Source organism: Pelobates fuscus, chromosome 1 (assembly GCF_036172605.1).
Source record: "Pelobates fuscus isolate aPelFus1 chromosome 1, aPelFus1.pri, whole genome shotgun sequence".
In the NCBI taxonomy this organism is placed as follows: domain Eukaryota; kingdom Metazoa; phylum Chordata; class Amphibia; order Anura; family Pelobatidae; genus Pelobates; species Pelobates fuscus.
The window spans coordinates 78,658,816-78,682,205 of NC_086317.1; the positions used below are offsets into that span (position 1 = coordinate 78,658,816).

At 38.0% G+C, this 23,390-nt stretch overlaps 1 protein-coding gene across 1 annotated transcript in view; it reads left to right on the plus strand.

Moving 5' to 3' along the window:
• Positions 1 to 20,754, plus strand: part of COL26A1 (collagen type XXVI alpha 1 chain) — a 374,102-nt gene extending 353,348 nt beyond the window's left edge. Inside the window, exons 9-15 of the mRNA XM_063444114.1 lie at positions 2,972 to 3,064; positions 8,240 to 8,292; positions 13,910 to 13,972; positions 14,561 to 14,605; positions 16,454 to 16,495; positions 17,874 to 17,958; positions 20,387 to 20,754. Of these exons, the coding sequence (XP_063300184.1) occupies positions 2,972 to 3,064; positions 8,240 to 8,292; positions 13,910 to 13,972; positions 14,561 to 14,605; positions 16,454 to 16,495; positions 17,874 to 17,958; positions 20,387 to 20,544 (539 nt within the window). The 3' untranslated portion in view covers positions 20,545 to 20,754. The remainder of the gene's footprint in view (positions 1 to 2,971; positions 3,065 to 8,239; positions 8,293 to 13,909; positions 13,973 to 14,560; positions 14,606 to 16,453; positions 16,496 to 17,873; positions 17,959 to 20,386) is intronic.
• Positions 20,755 to 23,390: the final 2,636 nt, after the last annotated feature.

Sequence of the window (23,390 nt, forward strand, 5' to 3'; positions counted from 1 at the left end):
TTGTCTCCCTGTACTCCTGACCTTCGCTATTCTGACTACGACCACCCTAAGGGCCGATAGTATGCGCTATCGTTCTATCTGTCTCGGGCTTGCATGTTAGGGCATATCATTCTGGCTTATAATCTGTGATTTATGCAGAGGGTTTCAATGATAGGGAAACCTACTGGAACAAAATGAACAAATAAATATCCTCAGGAGTAACGGAGTGAAAAGAAAAAAAAATGGTGGGACTCTCTAACATGGCGTGACTTGAGTTTGTCAAGGCACGACTGGAACATGTATGCCTAGTTCCCCTTACAAAAAAAGGTTCAGTTTAAAGGGATACAAGTCAACAATCTCTAGTGCCAGGAAAACATATCCTTTTTCCTGGCACTGCAGGACCCTGTAGTGCCCCTCTCCCTCCCACCCCAAGTTGCTGAAGGGGTTAAAACCTCTTCAGTGACTTACCGGAGTCCAGTGCCGATGTCACTCGGTACTTGCTCAGGCTCCGCCTGTTCTCCTCCCCCGCCGACATTAGCCGGCGGGGGAGACCTAATGCGCATGCGCGGCAATGGCCGCACACGCGCATTAGACCTCCCCATAGGAAAGCATTATTCAATGCTTTCCTATGAGGATTTCGGCGACGCTGGAGGTCCTCACATAGTGTGAGAACGTCCAGCGTCACTTAAGAAACTTTTCGTGTTCTAAGAACACGGAAGTACCTCTAGTGGCTGTCTAATAGACATCCACTAGAGGAGGACATAACCCTGCAAGGTAAATATTACAGTTTAGAAAAATTTAAATAATTAAATTTGCAGGGTTAAATGTGATGGGAGTTGGCACCCAGACCACTCCAATAGGTAGAAGTGGTCTGGGTGCCTGGAGTATCCCTTTAAGTGTTTAGTTTGAGAAATAAAGCCAAGAGTGTGAGAAAGGGTGTTACAATGGGAAAACACGATCACATTTAAATTCCAACCACCGACTTTAAAAGGACACTATAGGCACCCAGACCACTTCATCTCTTTGAAGTGGTCTGGGTGCATTTACCTGTCCCCTTAACCCTGCAACTTAAAACATTGTAGTATTAGAGAAATTGCTAGTTAACATCATTTACATTTACATGTTTTCATTGCAGGGTTAAGACTGCCTCTAGTGGCTGTCTACCCTACAGTCACGCTTCCAGCATTTTCATGGAGTTTAACTTCACATTCCCGAAAGGAAAGCATTGATTCAGTTAAAGGCTAGATTTTGGTTAATAATAACAGTACTACATATTCCATTTAACAATGGGAAAACAATGAAAAACTGCATTAGCAGACAAAAATTGGGACAATGTGTTAGCAGTTAAAGCAAACATTTCAGGCATACCTAAGTGAAAATGAATGCTTTATGGCAACAAGTATATCAATATTACTGAATTCCTAAGGCTGGAAGTAAATGAAAAACAAATAAATCCTAATTAACATACACACCAAGTTAGAAAAGATGCTTGCTTTTTGGGGTTTATACACTAAACACCTGTCATAATAACTACCAATTCTGTTCAATGTCCAGCAATGACTTTTCCTTTAGCTGATGTAACACGGGATGCTCCAATCCTGTCCTGTGTCATTTATTGACGCCATAGCTGGGCATCATTTTCCCTTTTAGCTTCTTCGGTGTCATTCTTGCATCAACTAGACTTGTGCATTCGTTTTTGGACGAATAACAATTATGCCATAACCATGAAGTGCTATACGAACGTATGACCGGATTAACAACCTGTACAATGGATAGTATTTTAGTTTAATTTGTAATTCAAATTCCATCTGTGGCATAAGATAAAGAGATGAGTGATGGGTAAAATATGGTAGATGGTTAGGGGACAGCCACTAAATGTTAATTTTATTCACTCACTAATATTAGAGATTGTGTGCAGACTTCATGATGAAACCTTTTAGCTCATTTTGTTAATAAGAAAACTGTAGAACACTTGCTTAGTAGTTTCTATTTTTAGAAGAGTCAGAACAGTCCTTCAGAACCTCTGAGGATGACCAATGAAATGAGTAATAATAGTCATAATAGGAAATGTGAATTTATCTCCATGTTTAGAACATATTTAGTATTATTCCTTCAACATAACAGAGATAATGTCACAACACGTTGGGATCCTCAGCATGATACAAGTCAACAATCTGTGGAAACTTGAGGTCAACACGCTTGGTCTTGTACACATGCAGAAACAGGAATATATCATGATCACTCATAGTCGTGGTCTGGTACACTATACAGGCACAGGATGAATGTAGCCAGCGTATCAATGTAGCGTACACAGGGATAACACTAGGTAAAATACAGGGTAAAATAACAAGAAACAGGAACAGAAACAATAACGGGTTCACGAGCTTTGAGACCACGTAAGGACAATGGTCCATAGAAAAGCAAGTGTATGTATATATATATATATATATAAGCCTTTAGTTTGGTTCTACTTACTGGTATTTGTCAGTTATTTAGAATTGCAGATAGGCCACATCTATATAAAGCTATATATGGTTATGTCATTAAAATGAGATTGTAATGGGATCCAAGTTTGGAGTATGATTTTCATAAGTTTTTACTATTATTGTGCTTAAAGTTTTAAACATTTGTGACTTTAATTAACAAACGCTTCCCTTTTGCTCAATATACTTTCTCCCAGATCACATAATGTGAATATAAATATCAGTGAAACTTATGCTCTGAAATGAATCGATTCTTGGGAATTGTGACGCATGCTGCAAATATGTACTCTTCAGTTCGTGTTGGGTTGCTAGTCTTGATTTGTTTGTACTTGACTAATGATGAATAATTATTGACCTTTATTAATGGAATTAAACCTCTGCCATATGATAGAAGATACTAATTGAATATGTTATTTTACAACTGCATCACTGGACTAATACAGCTACAACCTCTACTCCAAATATATATATATATATAAAAATATATATTTTACTTTTTTACCTCACAGATGGAGAGCCACATCTTGTGTCAACAATTACAGACACAATAATGTCTGGACTTCCTGGTCCTCGTGGACCACCAGGCCCTATTGGACCACCAGGTAAGTGAAAGCAACTTACACCTGCAAAAGAGGTGAGAGCGAGTGGTAGATATACTTAGAAAGCTGTTATTTTTGTGCGTGTGAAATCTTTAGAATTGCCACTTAACATTTACATAAAACATAGAGAACTATGATTACATAGAGAGTTAATATTTGGGAAATGTTCTGTTTCCCAGAGCTAAAAATTGAGCAGTGCCAGGTCTCTGTTTCAAATTATACACCAATAATAATTACAAAAAATAAATTATTTGGAGGAAACTAGTGATTGAAGTGGTAGTAATAAAACATTACCATATGGCTAATGGTATTTACATGCTGCAAAGGAATGCAGTGCAGGTGCAGTACAGCACATGCAAACAGGGTCATACCATACTATATAGAATGGAATGCCAGATAACATTCCATCTATTGTCCTGTGCATGTAACCTTAAAGGAACACTAGAGCGTTAGGAATACAAAGGTACATCCCTAACATATTGCCTTTGTCACCATTTCCCATCTATCCTGCGTGGGTTAAAAGTTAACTCCTCAAGAGTTTACTTACCTTGTTTCCCACACCGCGCTGCTCTGTCCGTGGCTGTTTGAAATTGATCATCTCAGCCAATCCAATTTTTTGACATAGGAATGCAGCAGGAGGCATTTGCGCATGCATTGCACGGCAACACACCATGTAGCTCCAAACAGGTGGTCTCTATTAAACCATCTGATGGAAATCATGTAGTTTTACTCCACTATTCCACAGAAGTGCCTCCAGTGGCTGTCATATTGACAGCCACTAGTGGCCTGGTATCTTTGCAAAGAAAACATTGAAGTGGTCTGTATGCCTATAGTGTTCTTTATAAGAAACAGTAGCACCGTATTGTTAGTCTCACCTTGTGACTTTGCTTCTAATCTTGGATATCATTGATATAGTTATTTTTTCCCCATTTTCTCATGAGAAGTTAGTTATGTTTGGTTTCATATTTGTTAATAGGAATTGTTAAGTACTCCAAGTACTTTGGTTCCATAATTTATGTGTTACTGTGAAACATCTGTGCTGAATTAATCATTTCTTTAATGTCAGGGACAGTTTAAAAAATTGTTTCGGAAACCAATAAAACTTTAATTACAAAAGAATTGTTTGGAAATACATTTCTGATATATTTGTATTAAATCTGAGAATAATTTGGGTGAATTTAGGTCTCTTAAATTGTTATTTGTTTTGTATTTAATGTGGCTATTAGAAAACATTCTTTAAAAAAAATCTCCCTCCATTCTAATGAATATCTTATTCTTACGTTTAGGACCCCCATATGCAGCTACTTATAGCATCAAAGGAATTTGGGCTGTTCCTAATTATAATCTATATATAATAGACTTTAGGTACCACAACCACTCTATATTACTGAAGCAGTAATGTTTCAGTTACCTTGTCTCTGCTGCATTTATTTATTTTTTTAAATGATGGATTCTACAGATAAATACATTTATTTTCTTTGTGTAGCGCTACCTCCTTGGGCTACAATCAACCAGCTCTTGCTTGAATTATGAGTTTTGTTCAACTTTTGCCTCTGGTACACACGAGGCACACACAGCATGCTAAGCTGAGATGCCTTGGACAGACTTCCTATGGCTGGATAAATGGCACAAGCTGGGCTAGATTCTCTTAGCAGAGAAAAGGTTTACTCTTCTTACTGAATAGCAATTCCTCTGTTGAGGTCTAAAGGAAAGTTGCTATTCAATAAGCAGAGTAAACGCTTACTCTGCTATGAGAATCCGTCCCACAATATCAAAGCTCTTGCTGTTGGTTCTTAAGTAAACACACTCTCTAACTCAGATGTTGCTGAACTACAACTCCCATGATTATTTGATTGCCATAGATAGACAGAGAATCATGGGAGTTGTAGTTCAACACAATCTGGAGTGCCAGAGTTTGGAGAACCCTGTAACTCCCTGACAAAGGAAGAGCATACATCAGTTCTCTTTTGTTTTTTGTTTTTTTAAATCTCTGCTCCTCATAGGCGCAGAGATAAAATAAAATACAATTTAAAAAAACACAAGCTAGTTATGTATCTCCCGTCAAACCTAGACAAGAAATTGCTTGCCTCTGCTGGACTACAACCACTATTATGCTCAGTGAGTTTTAGTTGAGATTGGTTGGAGTTAAACTATAAGTTTTATTGTGTTCCGAAATGTTTAAAGTAAAGAAAAAAAAAAAACAGGGTGCAAGAGAATACCTAGGATGCTCAGATCTTGAGCTAGTTTTAGCTCATCTATTACAAAGAAAAGCAAGGCATTTGCATATCAGACTGATCCCACCCAAAAAGGGTGTTTCAGATTCTAAATGTAGGCCAGCTCTCTCTGCACAAGAGATACAGCAACCCCAGACGATCATTTGACCCTGGTTCTTTTTGTAATGGCACAAGATGAGCTAAAACCAGCTTTAGAACTCAGCAAGGACCCACCGAAGGGCAAGCTAATTGAGCTGTTGTCCATTCTCAGTACTCTCTAGCAACCTGTTTTTTTTGCTCTCCCTAAGCTTAAAGGGTAATCCATACGTGGACCCCTTGCTCACGGTACCTGGAGAGATATCGGCTATACCTCACTGACGAAGCCTAACAAGGTTGAAACTATTGTCTGGTGTTGCTGTGTCTCCGTGCAGAGAGAGCAGGCCTGCATTTTGGATCTGCACTGCCCTTTTGGGTTGGATCAGTAGGATATGCAAATTTCCCTGGTTCTTTTTGTAATGGCACAAGATGAGCTAAAACCAGCTTGAGATCTGAGCAGGGACCCACCGAAGGGCATGCTATTTGAGCTGTTGTCCGTTCTGGGTACTCTCTTGTAACCTGTTTTTTGCTATACATCTGAAGTAATCGTACGGCAACAACTTGCTAAATAGTACATGTGCAATATAACAGCAATCAACCTCATTCAGTAGTTGGCTGAGCCTGACAAGATTTTTTGTCTAACGTAGTCACCAATTCAATGGATAAAAACAAAGTAATACCTAAAAACAGCACTTGAACTAATACAGTCCCACATCAGAATATTTTTAGACAAATCCCTTAATCTGAATAAGACAGATCATGTCAAAGAGAATATTTATATTTGTCCTTATCGCTTCTCTATGAGAAACATTTTATTGAACAATACTCAGTATAAGCAAGGAAGTATGACTCTTCATTAGCTGCAGAGGCCAGTTTTGCAGCTAATAAAAGATACTTTTTGGGGATTTGGGAAATATTTGCAAATGCATAGTTTTTTGCAACTGTTAATTATATGCCTTCAAATATATACATTTTTGTATATAGAAATTCCCTTTAAGCAAACAATATATATCTACAAATCTGTACAATGCAAGTAGATTAAAGCAGCAATGACTCTGTCAAAAGTAAATGTTTGTGTATACTTAAAGGAACACTATAGTCACCTAAATTACTTTAGCTAAATAAAGCAGTTTTAGTGTATAGATCATTCCCTGCTCAACTCACTGTCATTTAGGAGTTAAATCACTTTGTTTCTGTTTATGCAGCCCTAGCCACACCTCCCCTGGCTATGATTGACAGAGCCTGCATGAAAAAAAAAACTGGTTTCACTTTCAAACAGATGTAATTTACCTTAAATAATTGTATCTCAATCTCTAAATTGAACTTTAATCACATACAGGAGGCTCTTGCAGGGTCTAGCAAGCTATTAACATAGCAGGGGATAAGAAAATCTTAATTAAACAGAACTTGCAATAAAGAAAGCCTAAATAGGGCTCTCTTTACAGGAAGTGTTTATGGAAGTCTGTGCAAGTCACATGCACGGAGGTGTGACTAGGGTTCATAAACAAAGGGATTTAACTTCTAAATGGCAGAGGATTGAGCAGTGAGGCTGCAGGGGCATGTTCTATACACCGAAAGTGCTTCATTAGGCTAAAGTTGTTCAGGTGACTATAGTGTCCCTTTAAATTTAGCTACCTGAAAACACATATTTCTTTTTGTCAATGCTTCAAAGTTCCTGGTTTTGATTTAACTGCAATGTGCGTTTTTAGAGTCAGTTTGATAATGGCTACATTATTTTACCTTACAAAGTCACTTGTTGCTATGTTTGAAAGAAGCTCTACTCTTGCTTGAAATAGAACTTTATTTCGAAGAAGTGCCTGGTAGAAATCTAATTTCTTACCATCAGTGGCTGCAAAGACCTGCTGTTTTACATTTATGTAAAATTAAACTTTTACTTTTTGTAACTTCCCATTCTCATCTGATTCAGATATTAGCTGGTACAGTTTTTCAACAAAAAATGATCTTTTTTTATGTTTTATACTCTTGCCCCTAACCCTACCCCTAGAGTTAGGGTAGGGTTAGAGGTATGGTCAGGGTAGGGGTAGGGTTAGGTGCCCGGACTACCACCACAGCCACTTACACATCTATAGGGCTCCCAGTGTCAGGAATTAGCTTATTGGTCTAGATTCCTGTCATCATTCACGTAATTTTCCCTCCCTCTCTTGTTTTTCCACTTTTCAGAAATCCTAAGCACTTCGGCACTTCCGAAATTCGGCACTTTGGCAATTCAGTTCGGATAGGCACTTCTGAAATTCGGGAATTTGACACTTTGGCAATTCGGTTCAGTACTTCTGAAATTCGGCACTTCGGCAATTCAGAGAGTCGGAAGCACCTGAATGTCTGAATTGCCGGCATTTGTCCGAATTTACATTCGGAACTAAAATAATTGCACATGTCTAATAAATACTCTAAAATTGCCAATAAATTGCACTCACATATCAAGTTATATATCCCTAGCTGACACAACTTACTTGTCTCCCTCTGTCTTTTTTAGATTTCTCCAAATTCAGAGCTTCTGTCACTTTGCTATCTATTAAAGTGGCAGCTATGACTCACATTACTTTCTTTGAAAAATGATAGTTTACTGAGTAACTCAAAACCCATCATTGGTATACAGCCTCATATAGCCAGGGAACCTGAGGTGGAATAAAGATGTGGTTTGGTTCTTGATAGGTATCATGCTGCCACTAATTGGTTTTTTAGAGTTATTGCAATTATTGGTTAAACTTTTCCAGCTACCAATTCGGATATCAATATTACAGATGAAAACGGTTTAGTCTTGGTGAATAGCTGAATAGAGTATTTTTAGTTTTAATTCAATAATACCTTTTTATACCAGTTAACAGATTTTTTTTTATAATTTAATTAGGACCTTCTGGACCAAGAGGACTCTCTGGACCAATGGGCATTCCTGGGCCACAGGTGGGTTTATAAACCTGCATCATATCTTGTGCATTTGAAAATTTATGTGAAAATATTTAGCCAAATTCTGTTTTGCACTCTTCAAAGGCAAATTGCATTTTCATGTACATATTACTCAGGTTTAGTTTTAAAGGATTTTTTTTTTTAGCTTATATATAGTCTTTGTTGCTTAAAGGGGCACTAAACTGCCGCAATAAAAAAAAAAATCCAAAAATCAAAATTTAATAGATATACACCCAATGACAACGTGCACAAATTTAACTATGCATTTTTTATTGGGGTTATATCTAAAAACATCTTGCAAAAGCCGCAGTTCTCTTATCTGCAGAATTTACAAGTCCTCTTTGTCTTCCCCAGCCCAAACTTTCTGTGTCTGTCCAATCAAAGATATTTCAATGTCGCTCAGTGAGAAGCCTTTGCAAGGCAGGTGCTCTGTGAAATTGGTACCTTTTGAAAGTAGTTCCACTGAGCTAAATAAAACAGCAAGTCATAGGACCTGATGGACAGCTAGGGGGTGCAACAAGGTTAATTTATAAAAGTGCCAATTTCTATTAAAATCTGCAATTTTTTAAAATGAAAAAAAAAAGGACACACTAATCACACATAAAGCATTTCAGCAAGCTAAAGTGGTTTATGGGTCCATCGTGTGTGTCTTTTATTGTACTTATAACTGGAATAAATGCCTTTTTTCTGTAGGTAATTTAAACATTTTGCAGTTGTTATATTGTCTTTTCCAGCTTAATGCAAGTTAAAGACATAATATTGACTGAATTAGCAATTACATTTGTCCTGATGGTAGCTTTGGACCATATAGCATAGAAACCTGGCATTAGCAGAGACATTAAAATGTAACAACAAGCACTAATTATCAGTCACTAACAGTAACATTTTGTAGCATAGAAACAGCCTCAAATTGCCAACTTTATAGCCTATTAATAAACTTTATCGGCTTCTGCATAGCTGATTGTGATGAACACAGCAGTGAATATGTAGAGTTGAATAGGCTGCACTCTCCAGTATGGGGTTTCCAAATGCTTTAGTGTCCTTGCCCCTATTCAAAAAACATATATATATGTAATATAAAATAATAAAATTAATTATTAATTATTAATTATCAAGAGCCTGGACCCAGCGCTGCTTACCTCTCTGAGTGACCAGAAGTCATGGAGAAGGCATGGCCTCCTCTGCCAATTACCATTCCAATGTTCCTCATTGAGGAACTTTGGGGACCCGATGTGCATGCTCTGCAAGTGCCACACGCATCCAAGCTTCCACATAGCATCCAGAGGATGACCTAACCCTGCAATGTAAACCTTGCAGTTTATAAAAAAAAATTCTATGTTTGACATTGCAGGTTTAAGAGGACAGGACCACTGCACCCAGACTTCATTGAGATGAAATGGACTGGATGACTTTAGTGGTCCTTTAACATTGTATCTGTGTTATGAGAAATTGTGTAGTAAACTAAATAGAGCATTGCAGAGCAAGTATATAGCGTACAGGGGGAGAGAAAAAGTCATGCTATATAATTTTATACTTTATATTTTCTTTCTTATGAAAATGCTTCCTTATACGGTATTATTTTGTTTCCCAAGGATATTTATGCCTTGTAAACCAAGTCTTATGTACATTATTATTATTATTATTATTATTATTTTATTATTTATATAACGCCAACAAATTCCATAGCGCTGTACAATGGGTGGACTAACAGACACATAATTGAGATCAGACCACTGGACGTACAGGAACAGAGGGGGTTGAGGGCCCTGCTCAATGAGCTTACATGCTAGAGGGAGTGGGGTATAGTGACACAAACGGGTTAAAGTAGGGGAATTAAATAGTTTGTTAGAGAAGGGTTTATTGAGTGCTTGGTAGGTAATTTTTGACAGTTGCAGGAAAGTAGTCATGGGGTGGGGGATGAGAAGCCTGCTGACAGTTTAATTGATACGCTTTAACGAAGAAGTGAGTTTTCAAAGATTTTTTGAAGGAGTGGAGGCTGGGTGAAAGTCTGATTGAGGAGGGAAGGGAGTTCCACAGAATAGGTGCAGCCCTAGAGAAGTCTTGAAGGCGAGCGTCAGAGGTGGGGATCCGGGCAGAGGATAGGCGTAGGTCTTGGGATGAGCGCAGGGGTCTCGACGGGACATACTTGTGTATGAGGGAGGATAGGTATGTTGGAGCAGCATTATGTAGGGATTTGTAAGCAAGTGACAGAATTTTGAATTGGGCCCTATATCTAACTGGAAGCCAATGCAGGGACTGACAGAGCGTGGAGGCGTGGGAGGTGCGACCGGACAGGAAAATAAGCCTCGCAGCCGCGTTCATTACAGATTGCAGCGGTGCAAGCTGGGAACATGTAAGACCGGTCAGAAGGGGATTGCAGTAGTCGAGGCGAGAGAGAACAACAGCATGAACCAATATCTTAGCCGCGTCCGGCGTTAGATATGGGCGGATGCGCGCTATGTTCTTGAGTTGGAAGCGACAGGATTTGACTATCGATTGGATATGGGGAGTAAAAGAGAGGTCAGAATCGAAAAGAACCCCTAGGCAGCGAGCCTGCGAGGTAGAGGTGATAGTAGCGCCGTTGACTTGGATGGAGACAACAGGAGTAGCAGCACTTGAGGGAGGAAAAACTAGAAGTTCTGTTTTGGACAGGTTGAGTTTAAGGAAGTGAGCAGCCATCCAGTTGGAAATAGCAGAGAGGCAGTCAGAAACACGAGTCAAGGTGGGCGGAGAGAGATCAGGGGAGGACAGGTAGATTTGCGTGTCATCTGCATATAAATGATATTGGAAACCAAAGGAGCTGATGAGTTTACCAAGGGAGGCAGTATAGATGGAGAACAATAGGGGGCCGAGGACAGATCCTTGGGGGACGCCGACAGAGAGGGGTTGGTGAGAAGAGGCAGAACCAGAGAAAGAAACACTGAAAGAGCGCTGGGAGAGGTAGGAGGAGCACCAGGAGAGAGCAGTATCCCGTAGACCAAAGTTATGAAGAATGTGAAGAAGCTGTTGATGATCAACAGTGTCAAATGCGGCAGAAAGATCAAGGAGGATTAGGATAGAGTATTAGCCGTGAGATTTAGCAGCAATTAAGTCATTGGATACTTTGGTCACAGCAGTTTCGACAGAGTGACCAGCGCGGAATCCAGACTGAAGGGGGTCAAGCAGAGAGTTGGATTCGAGAAAGTCTGTCAATCTGGCGTACACAACTCTCTCGAGGATCTTGGAGGCAAATGGGAGTAGCGAGATAGGGCGGTAGTTGGATGAGGAGTTGGGATCAAGGTTGGGCTTTTTCAGAATCGGGGTTACGGTTGCATGTTTGAAGGGTGAGGGAAATGTGCCAGAGGAAAGGGAGAGATTGAAAATGCTAGCGAGAGGAAGAGCAAGAAAGGGAGACAAAGTGCGGATGAGATGCGAGGGAATAGGATCGAGAGAGCAGGTGGTGGGGCGGGAGGACAGGAGCAGTGCAGAAACCTCTTGTGCTGTAGCAGGTGCAAATGTGCATAGGATGGCAGGGGGAGTGGGGTTGGGTGATATAATGATAGGGGAAGGAGAGAGATTAGAGATCTCTTTCCTGATTGTAGAGATCTTCTCAGTGAAATGAGATGCAAAGTTTGTGGCGGACAAGGTGGTGGAAGGAGGGGTAGTCACAGGACGAAGAAGAGCATCAAAAGTGTGAAACAGGTGTTTGGGTTGATGGGACAGTGTGCTTATGAGGGTTTTGAAGTAGTTTACTTTTGCAGAGGAAAGAGCCATGCTGTAGGAGCGCAGCATAAATTTATAGTGGACAAAGTCAGATGCAGAGTGAGACTTTCTCCAGCAGCGTTCAGCAGTTCTGGAACATTTTTGGAGGTAACGGGTCAGCTTAGTGTGCCAGGGTTGTAGTTGGGGGCGCTTGCTGCGTTTAACTGTAGGAGGTGACATGATGTCAAGTTGAGAGGAGAGAGTGGAGTTGTAGAGTGAGGTTGCAGAGTTAGGGCAGTTGAGATTTGAGATGGGTAAAAGGAGTGTTTGGAGTGTGGTGGAGAAGTGCTGGAGATCGAGTTGAGATTTCTGCGAGGTTGGAGAGTTGATGGTGTTGAAATTTTGGTATGAGGTATGCAGATGTTAAATGTTAGCAGATGGTGGTCAGACAAAGGAAATGAATCAGTGGAGAGATCAGAGGTGGTACAGAGATTGGTGAAGATGAGGTCAAGAGTGTTTCCTGCGGTGTGAGTTGCGGAGGAGGAAATCTGTGTGAGTCCAAAGGAGGAGGTTACAGAGAGCAGACGGGAGGCATCAGGGCAGTTGAGCTTGTTGATAGGGATATTGAAGTCCCCAAGTATGAGAGAGGGAGTGCTAGAGGAAAGAAAATGGGGTAACCAAGAGGAAAAGTGTTCAATAAATAGTTTAGGGTGACCGGGGGGGCGATAGATGATGGCAATTCTTAAAGGAGTGGGCTTAAAAAGGCGTACAGTGTGAACTTCAAAGGAAGTAAAGGATAGGGCAGGGGCAGGGAGGATAGGTTGAAAGGTGCATTGAGGGGAGAGAAGGATGCCTACACCACCTCCTTTACAGTCGAGTCTAGGAGTATGGGAGAACTGTAGACCACCGAAACATAAAGAAGCAGGAGTAGCGGTATCGGATGGGGACAGCCAGGTCTCAGTGAGTGCCAATATTGTGAGCGAGTTAGAGATGATGAGGTCATGTATGGTTGTAGATTTGATGTTAGTGCAAATGGAGCGAGCGTTCCAGAGTGCACACTGAATTTTGGTAGAGTTGGATAAACTGCAGGGTATTTGGAGGAGGTTTGCATGGTTTCTATTTATTTTGGTGTGAGCAGATGAGGTGTGGGGCCCTGGGTTGGGAGAGACGTCACCAGCTGCCAGAAGTAGGAGGAGAGATAGTGACAGGAGGTGTGAATGGGTTTTATATGGGCGGCGACTAGGGTGAGATTGGGTTAGAGCAGGAGAGAGAGAATAGAGAAATGAGTGCAGGGCTTGAGATGAGAGAAGGGGGGAGTGTAGCAAAGAGGGATTGATGTAAATGTGAGTGTGTTGAGGGAGGTGGGTGGAATGAGATATTTTGATTCTGAGGGAGATAAGAGAGAAGGAGAGGAGGAGAGTATAGAGCATTGCTCTGATGGGTAGGTAATTAGAGGAAAGGAGAATGAGCCGAAGTAAGAAGGAGGACTGAGTGTTAGGGGTTAAGAAGGTGGATTGTGCTCATTACTGGTAGTGTTTGCAGCTGCTATTTGGAGTTATCTAAAGTTGTGTGAGGGATTCTATCTATAAATGTAGTAAGAAACATGGGGTGGGGTGGTGTTGGGGAGGGGTGGGTGGGACCCTGAGCACTGTTCAGGTTTGTTAGAAGTGGTCTTTTAAAACTCTGACTGTGGAAGACAGGGATGATAGGGTCAAAACAGGACTGCAATAAAATCTATGGAATGGAGATGCACAGAAGAGGTGAGGATTGGTCAAGCAAGACATTTGGGTGGGTATAAATAAAATAAGGGGGGGGGGAGCAAAAATAACAGAGAAAGTCTTTAGAGATAAGCAGAATGTTAAATAACATTTAAGTTACATCAAATATGAAATCTTTGGCATATTTTACTATATAGATTTACTATTTTTTATAGGGTAAACCAGGATTAGCAGGTCAGCCAGGAACAAAGGGAGAAAAAGGAGACCAAGGGGACAGGGTGAGTGACATATCGTTCTTATTATTATGTTTGTTCTTTATTTGTAACCAATAAATCTGTAGGCTAAAGCAGGGGCAGTGATCCTCAGCTGTTGTTGAACTAACATTCCATTCTCAAAATTCTGTGACAGCTGTCGGCAGCTGGAGAACCAACAGCTCGAAGGACAAGTTTGGGCTCTTGTGACATAAATTAATGGTAACACAGTATTTATTTTAATGCTAGAAAACAGGTCATTCATGTTTCTCTATTATGAAATTAATAAACAAGAGCAGATAAAGGACTCCAGCTTTGTAAACAAAAAAAATTGTATAGTACAAACTAAATGATGTCCAACCTTTTTTTTTATCATGCTAGTTTTGCTGCTATTGTTGTTAAATGAACTACTAAAACATCCACTTATTACCAAATATGGAAAGCGTGTTACTGAAATTCTAGATTTCAATACCTGTTACTAATGCATGTGTTTGTTTTTTTGTTAACCATGTTGAGTCTGATATATGGTTTTAATAAAGTAAAAAGTTTACATTTCTCCTACTGAATATAATCTATCTTACTTTTTCCTTTGTTTTATTAATTTGTTTTCAACAGGGTTTGCCAGGATTGACAGGAGAGCAAGGTATTAGAGGTCCACCTGTAAGTACCAAATGCGCAATGCCTTTGTCTATAACGCATTAATTTAGTTTGTTTTTTGTGTATGCTTGTAGATCTACTTTTTAATGCACAGCTCTAATCAGCCAATCACGTGGGCAACAGCTCAATGCATAAGATTATACAGACTTAGTGAAGAGCAGAGGTGGGCAAATGGTAAACCTCCAGATGTTATAAGACTACAAGTTCTATGATGCTCTGCCAGCCTTATGGTTGAGCAAGCATTATGGGAGTTTTAATTTTGTCTTTTGGCAATCACTGGTAACGTGTTTCAGCTGTTCTACGTTGTGCTTTCAATATTGAATAGCTTGTTACTTTATTTGTGCCTTTTATGTATGACTGTGAACGTTTTCGGTTCTAGTAAGCCTTCCTATAAGGTTCGGTTTTATATTGCACAATGCCCTTTACTGCATTGTGTTTACTATTTTATTCTTTAATTAAAAAGACCGGATCAAAATGTACAACAGAGTGTGGCAGAAGTGCACTTTTAGATGATTAATGGAACCAGACATGGTCATTTAAATATTTCAGAAACTACAAGTCTCCTGGGACTTTATATAAAACAGTCTCTAGGATTTAACTACAGCTTATTGAATTTGTTCTGGTGAGTAGAATCATTACCTTCAGGCTTTTTGCTGTAAACACTGTCTTTTACATTACAGCCTAGTGATAACTTCACTGGTCACTCCTCAGATAGCTGTTAGAGATCCTTCCTGGGTCATGGCTGCCTAAAGTGCATCCAAACATTCAGTGTCTCCTCCCTCTGCATGCAGACACTGAACTTTCCTCATAGAGATTCATTGATTCAATTCCTCTCTATGAGGAGATGCTGATTGGCCAGGGCTGTGTTTGAATCATGCTGGCTCTGCCCCTGATCTGCCTCTTTGTCAGTCTCAGCCAATCCTATGGGGAAGCATTGTGATTGGATCAGGCTACCAAATGTCAGGAGACTGCTTGTTTTTCTTAGTCTAACAGCATGCAGATTTACAGCTTCAGGCTTGAATACATTAAGATCTTGCTATATTTATGGAGTCATAAGGGGCCTTGGGGGGCTAGATGGTGGTGTTAACACTATAGGATCAGGAATACATGTTTAATTATTTTTTTAAATCTGCATGTTGTTTCCTGATAAAAAAAAAAACAAGGTTTTTTAAAAGAGTAGAAGATGGTGTGCTTGTTATCAGAAAAAAAACTGTGTTAGCCAACATATTTAAAAATGTAAAGCATTTATATATTTTTTCACTTCTGACAATTTTAAAACTGTTATTTATTCTTCTCATTGTATGATATTAGCAGGGTTTTATACTAAAGTTGGAATTGTTGGACATTAAAAGTGAATTCAAAATTAATTTAAAATTTAAGGCCAAAATAGGTGAATTTGAAATATTCTTTAAGTCAGCTAGCTATGCTTCCAGCTCGGATTGTTTTGTCTAAATTTAAAATTCACTTTGAATTCACATTGGTTCCTCGGCAATTTTCACAAGACTGAATTTATTTAAAAAAAAAATTCACAGGTTTATTGATTAAACTGAGAATTCAAAGTAAATTTCAAACTACAGATCAAAATAGCCGAACTGTAAAAATGATCAATCAGCTATATTCTCACTTTGGCTACTTTGGACTTAAATTTTAGATTCATTTTCAATTCTCACTTTAGTAATTGAACATGTCAGTTTCACATAATATTCTCTCATCTTTTGAATTATTACATTCCTTCGAGAACGTTTAACAGATCAATCATTTGTTGAAATGTAGACTTGGTTTAGCATCTGATTTCTGCTCATTTTTAGGTTTGAAAACGACTAAATAGTTCATTTTGGTGTGTTCTTTTAGGGTGAACCTGGTATTAAAGAAGAAGGACACAAAGGAGAAGAGGTATCAGCACCAAACACATTTAAAGGGACACTGTAGGCACTTTGATAACTTCATCTTTGTGAAGTTGTTATAGTGCCTGCAGTCCTGCCCCCTCTTCCAACTCCCCAAAACCCAATATTAAACTAATTAGAATTAGGCTTGGAATCTGGACTTTAAGCTATGCCTCCAAGACCTGTGCACATGAGAGCTGGGAATCTTACTTCCTGACTCTCATACTGTGAGACTGCTAAAGGGCATCAGGGCTGTAGCTTAGGAATACAGATATGTATTCCTTACACTTCAGTATTCCTTTAATGTTTCTTTCAATACTTAAAATTCTAACATTTACACTGATATATTTCACTAAACAGTGAGTTGTGGAAACAATTCTTCCCAAAAAAATGCTGTTTAGCTAATGCATTTCTGTTATATTTATATTTTAGTTTGTGTAGGACAGCTTTAAGCAACCCAATTGCAGTGACCTCCACTTACTTTGATTAACTGATTTTAAGTTCAAATTCACTGATCAAAATCTCACTTTCACATATAAACCTTCAAAATGTGGAACTTCAGTACTATCATATGTTTTATATATAAATGCTTACCTTACACAGAAAATTAAATATTAGAAACAATGGTCAACATATGAAGAAATGTTGAAGAATCTTTATTAAGATTAATAAATTCCTCCTATCTCCACAATGAATTTGTTTCCTTTATGAAAAGAGTTTATCGGGATATTTGGAAGTTCTGCACTAAACAAAATTGAAGTTAAAAAAAATGTGTTTCTCAAAATGATTGAACTGGATATTCTATTAGAGGGATAATACAAGCACTATAACTAAAGCAAGCACGCTATGGTCGCTGTGGTGTCCTGGTGTCCAACCCTGCTCAATGTTGCTAAATGTATATATTCAAACTGTGTTAGAATGGTTTGACTTCATACTTGGGTTCTACTTGGCGCTGCTCCCAGCCTCATTACATCAGTCAGAGAGCCAGCAACTGTCTGACTAAGCTAAGCCCAGTTGTGCAGGCATAGCTTATTAGCAGAGAGTGATTAGAAAATGAGCAAGCCCATTGAGCCAACAGAAATTAATAAGCCTTCACTTCCAGCATTCTGGCGGAGGCAGAGAGCAGTGACTGGTGTACCCCAGGTAAAAAGTCCAAATGTACTGAAATGGTTTGACTATGTACAATGGGGGGAAGGAGAGGAAACAGGTTATTCATAATTAAGTTGCTTGGAATGTTCTTTTAAGAGATAGATCTGAAATGCATCTATGCTTATAGAGGTCTTACAGCACTGTGGAGGTATGGGGTAAGCGATTCACTGGACAATATGTGTACATAATCACTTTGAACATTATTTTAGTTTAAACTATAAATTGTTGTTTTGTTACAGGGAGAAGGTGTCCAACAGCTAAGAGAAGCCCTGAAAATTTTAGCAGAGAGAGTATTGATTTTGGAACACATGATAGGAATTCATGGTGGGTCACAATAAATATTTTAATGTTTTACATTTTCATAAAGGAATGCTAAAATTATAATGTGGTCCGTGTGAAATAGAGTTATTCACTAAAATCAGAATTGTCCTGAATTCAAAGTATTTTTCCAGTTCAGCTGCATTGGCCATTACATTGAAATTCACTTTGAATTCTTATTTCAGCGAATAACCCTGCTAACGTTTTCAGTATATCTGTTTCCTTCACAGGACTGAATTAACTTAACGTTTAAATCTTGTAGTTGTCATTCCAATCACTATGATTACAAAAAAAGAGAGGCATTGTTCTGATGAAGATTTAAGCTCAGATGTAGATGTGAAGCAGGTAACTGATAGCAATATGCATTTAAAGGAGGACAATCTTTTCCCAGAACTTTTAACAATATGTTTACTTATACCGATTTTTAGCAAATATGCACACGGTGGTATAAAGAGTAAAATGAAATGTAGAAATCCACATCTCTTTATCCTGCAGCTGGGCGCCTCCATCTAAGCTCCCTGCCAATTGTTATTTTCCTCTGCACATGAGTAGAAAATGCCTTGTCTGAACTGGATCAAGATGTAATTTGCTAAATCTTTAACATACATTTAAAAGAAAATTGAGCATCTCATGTAAAAAGGTAGCACAAATTATTGGTCAGTTTTAATTATTTATTAAATGGTTTACATTTCCAATAAATTCCAGTTCCCCTTTAAGAAATTGTGATATGGGAGCATCAATATTAGTATCACTACCCTCATCACCTGTTTTTTTTAGATATGGATGATTGATACAACAAATGTGCAGGCCTTGTAGGGCAGGTAGGGTTGACGTTGTATAACAATATGTTTATATGAATCTTGTATAAGAACAGATTTATAAACAGTCTAAGTGACTGCAACCAAAAAATGATATGTGTCCTATCAACTCTTGAAGAAAGACTCCAGGAACCATAACATCTTCGTGGGATTTAAATTGTTATGGTTCCAGGAGGTCCTTGGTGCCAGTTCAACCCTGAAGTCCTTAGTCAGCTCTGCTCACGAACGTCCACTGTAGTCCAAGGCTACAATCAGGAAGCTGACAGTGACACAATAGCTCCCCATTCAATAGAGTGAGAAAAATACATACGTTTCTCACTCCTTTTTGTGAATGGGGATCTACTGATAGAATAAGAGTGTCAGGTGACACTATCAGCTTATCAGCGGCACCCCTGTCAGAGGGTTCCTGATTGAAGCCTCAAACTGTAACAGCAGTTTGGTGCAGAGCTGACTAGTGTCAACTCTGAAAACTGAAGTGAAACCTTTTACTGTGTCAGTACTTTACTGTGTCAGCTTACCTTCAGGGGATAAGCCATTCATGTAGAGTTTAACCTCTGAAGATAAGCCAGCATCAGAGCCCTCCTGGCACCGTAACAACTTGATTCTGATTAAGTTGTTATGGTTCTTTAATTTCAAAATACATTTATTATGGCTAGACCATAGCTTTAACAGAGGATTCACAGACTATAATCTGGCTGATATGGGGAATGGATAACAAAAGGTGTAATTATTTGATGTTCATATGTTGCTCTTTATGAGTTAATTTTGACAAGTTCCTAATTTACCCTATGATTATCATCACTTTTTATTTAAGGCAGAATGTAGTTCTTTCATAAGTGTCATATGTCTTGTACATGGTTTGATTTTATAATAAAATTGCAGTTGTATGTTACATTTTATTTTCTCTTAAATAAAGTATATTTATAGGTTGAGAACCATATATCTTGAAGTTCTATGGTTACAATAGAACTAAAAATACTATTGTGAAAGACCATGTAGAAAGAAAGTGCTTGTTTTTTAACAACTGCAAAACGAGGACCACTCTATGATGGACCTTCACCTCCTTTCCCAGTTGATGATATAGTTCTTAAAACAATAGGCTTGATTGGAACATTACAGCTACCAGAGATTAAAGCAATTTGCTCCTCGTGCAAAGGGAAGAAGAGTTTAGTTGTTTAGTGCTAGTTTAGTAATGTTTTGTGCTACTTCTGAAGCCATGTACCATCTTCAGTGGACGAATTAGGGTATTAATTCCAGATACTTGTTCGAGCTGAGGAATAGAACAATTATATTATAAACAACAAGTGTTGACTTGTAAATGACTGTGACCCAGTGTTCTTGTCATATATTCAACCACCTCCGTATTATGGACCTCCAGGCACTCACCATTACTTATTCTATATAACATCATCTATATAACATCATCTACATAACGCTGGGGCTAACAACCCATACTTCCATATGCTTCCATACGAAGAAAAAAGTGGATACATTTTGTTGCTTGTTATAGTTTGTAGTAAATTAAAATATGTTTTACTTACTTTATTTTATCTGTATCTTTGAACAACAAAAATCTAAATTTTTTTAAGAATGTAATACTTTTCTGTCTTTTCCAGATACACCTTCTTCTGTTGAGCCAGGTTCAGGACAGGATATTCCAGGTTCATTTATGCCTAGCAACATTAAACTCAAACGGCAACAGCAGCAGCAGCGGTACCCAGAATATGACATTTTTTCATCACTGCTGTATGACAGGGAATCTGATCAAAAATGAGAAAATGTAGCACCCATCTTTTCTGAAATCAGTACATGACTGCCCACTGATTAAAGCCAAAGTATTATTCCAGTATTGTCAGAAAGTGCCTTACAAACATTTGCAAGATTTTTGTTCTTTTAAAGGAGACATTTTTATGAAATTACCTTTAACTACATTTTTTTAAAAATCCCTTAATTACTGTTTACATTTTGGTATAGATTTGCATTTATTTCAAAGTTGTTCTGAAATATACCTGTCTTCTTATTACAACCCTGTCACAGATTTTCGGATAGTGCATCTGTTTATTTTGCAGAATGACGTTTCATGGTGTTCCTAAGACATCTTCTACATCATGGACACCTTGTATTACTCAATGAAAAAAGAGCATTTCATTTTATTCATATAAAAAAAAAAAACTAAAACTAAATTGCTTCTTCGGAATTACCAGCTAAAATGTCCTTAACAAAATACCACATGTATAAAAATACAGTCAATGTTTATGCACTTTAACTTCAAAAAAATCATAAGCAGCCCAAATTGATGCAAAGTGCAGTAATAGATCTGTGGGATCACAAAATGTCTTAGCATTAAGTGTTCCCAGGCACATATGGCACATTTCTTGTACACATCTATGACTGTGACTTGGATGCCATTCTAAATGTGTCCCATAATCAGCCTACACTTGGGAAAAGTTAAATGGAAACAGCACCCAAATTGTGTTGTAAATAAGAATATAGAAATACCATGGGTCTTGCAAAATCCACATAATATCTCACTGGAAAATGGCAGTTGAATTCGGAAATATATGACAAGGATGCATGACCCTGTATAAACCATTTACAAAGTATTGGCATTTTTTTTTTAAACAGTATCATTTTACCTCATCTGTCTTGAACCCCATTCCACTGGGCAAATAAATGTCACACATTCTATTAAATTGCAGAACCTTTTCAAATATGATAACCCAAATATGATAACTGCAATCCTAAAGTTTGCCTATACTGGTGCTGACCGATACGTATACATTTGGAAGACCTACTGATAACTGTAAACTTTGGTGACCATATACATTTTTAAAGATTAACCTACACAAATATCCATCTTCAGTATAAGCTTTTGGTGTATATACATAGAGAAGAAAATGTGAGGTCAACATTTCATGGCCACGGAGTGTAGCACTTATAAGTCAAAAAATATTTTATTGTGTTTAGAATCAAACAATCTTCCAATGATTTAATTGGTGCATAAAGAACAGGGAAGTGTTTGTTTCAATAGTTCCAATATTCAGGATTTTTTTCCCAGATGCCACATGTATGCCATAATTCCCACAAGCAGAGTCATTAGGAAGGTTGTAGGCCCTTCTAAATGGAATCCAGAAATATAATATATGCAAACGTATAAAAACACAGACAGAAGTACAGTTAGAAAGCCACCTTTAAGATTATCACATTTGTACCTAGTCTTTTCCATTATAGTTTATTACCAAACTAAATACATCAGGCAGCTGTTGAGGACACGTCTGTATTTACCTCATGAGCAATCGCCAATTAAACGAGGTTTTAAGGATATGTACACAAAGTGTTAGCTACATAGAAACCTGTGAAAAATAAAGACTGAAAACCATCATAAACAAAGTTGGAGTAGAGTCATTGCCAACACGTATGTCAATGTAAGGCACCCTCACCTGTAGTAAAACAATAAGGTCAACAATAGGGCCAGAAAAGCTACCTATCCTAAAATAAATCCTACTACAGCTTGTCTATTTTTCTGTGTGGCACCTTTTTTATTTTTTTAAGTATATTTTATATGCTTGCCATTACTCAACAGTTTGTTCTTTATGTTTTCTAAATCACTGCATATCGTTTTTTTTACCTTATGTCAAACCATATGGAGAGTGGGATCAGTGGGGTTTGTTAGAGGAAGGAAGTTGAAGTTTAATTCAAAGTATGACTGATGATTTAAAAACAAAACAAAAAAAAAACAATAGCATAAAATAATAGAAATATAAAGGTGCAATGTGTCATTAAAATATAATGCAGGTATAATTTCATTCTTATCTTAGTTTTGATTTACTTCTCTTTGTGTCATAATTTGGGGGTAATGCACAAAATAAAGCTAGAAAATGTTTTCCACCACTTTTCCACCAAGGTTAAAATTTATTGACATAATTTTACAAATACTGTCAGTCAGTTAAAGGGAAACTGTCACTTATCAGGATTTTTAATATTACTTATTAAATACTTTAAATATTACCCTATATTTGGCAAATCTGTATTTTATAGATGAGACATAAAATGAAATGTGGAAATCAACACCGTTTTATCCTGCAACTAGGTGCCTCCATCTTTGTTCTAAGTCAATCATTGTAATAAGCTCTGTTCTTTGCACCTGGTAGTCACCATGGAGAAAGCATATAGAGAATGGGAGAATTATAAAGAATGGGGGTTATGCACAAAAGTTGTTTGTTCCGAAAATTGGTGTCAACTTGGAAAAGGCTATCACCTATCCAATGTGCCTGCTGGTTCCATGCGTTTCCATGGTGATTGCCCCACTTTTAGTTCTTTAAAACACTTTTCAGAACACAACAATTTTTATAATTAACCTCCTATTTTATTTTTATTTTTTTAAATGGTGTAATTTCCAGAGAAGTGACCATTCCCCTTTAAAATAATGTCCTCGCTGCTGACCCTATTCACACATAAAATGCTTATTCGTAATAATTACAATCAACGGCAATCTAACTAAATGTTTTCTTAGTGTGAACAAAGGTGACTTTTAAGGAAAGGAGCCAAATTATAAAAATGTTAGTTTTCTATATTTTAATAAATAATACAATTACATGTTTTTACTTAACCGGAAATGGT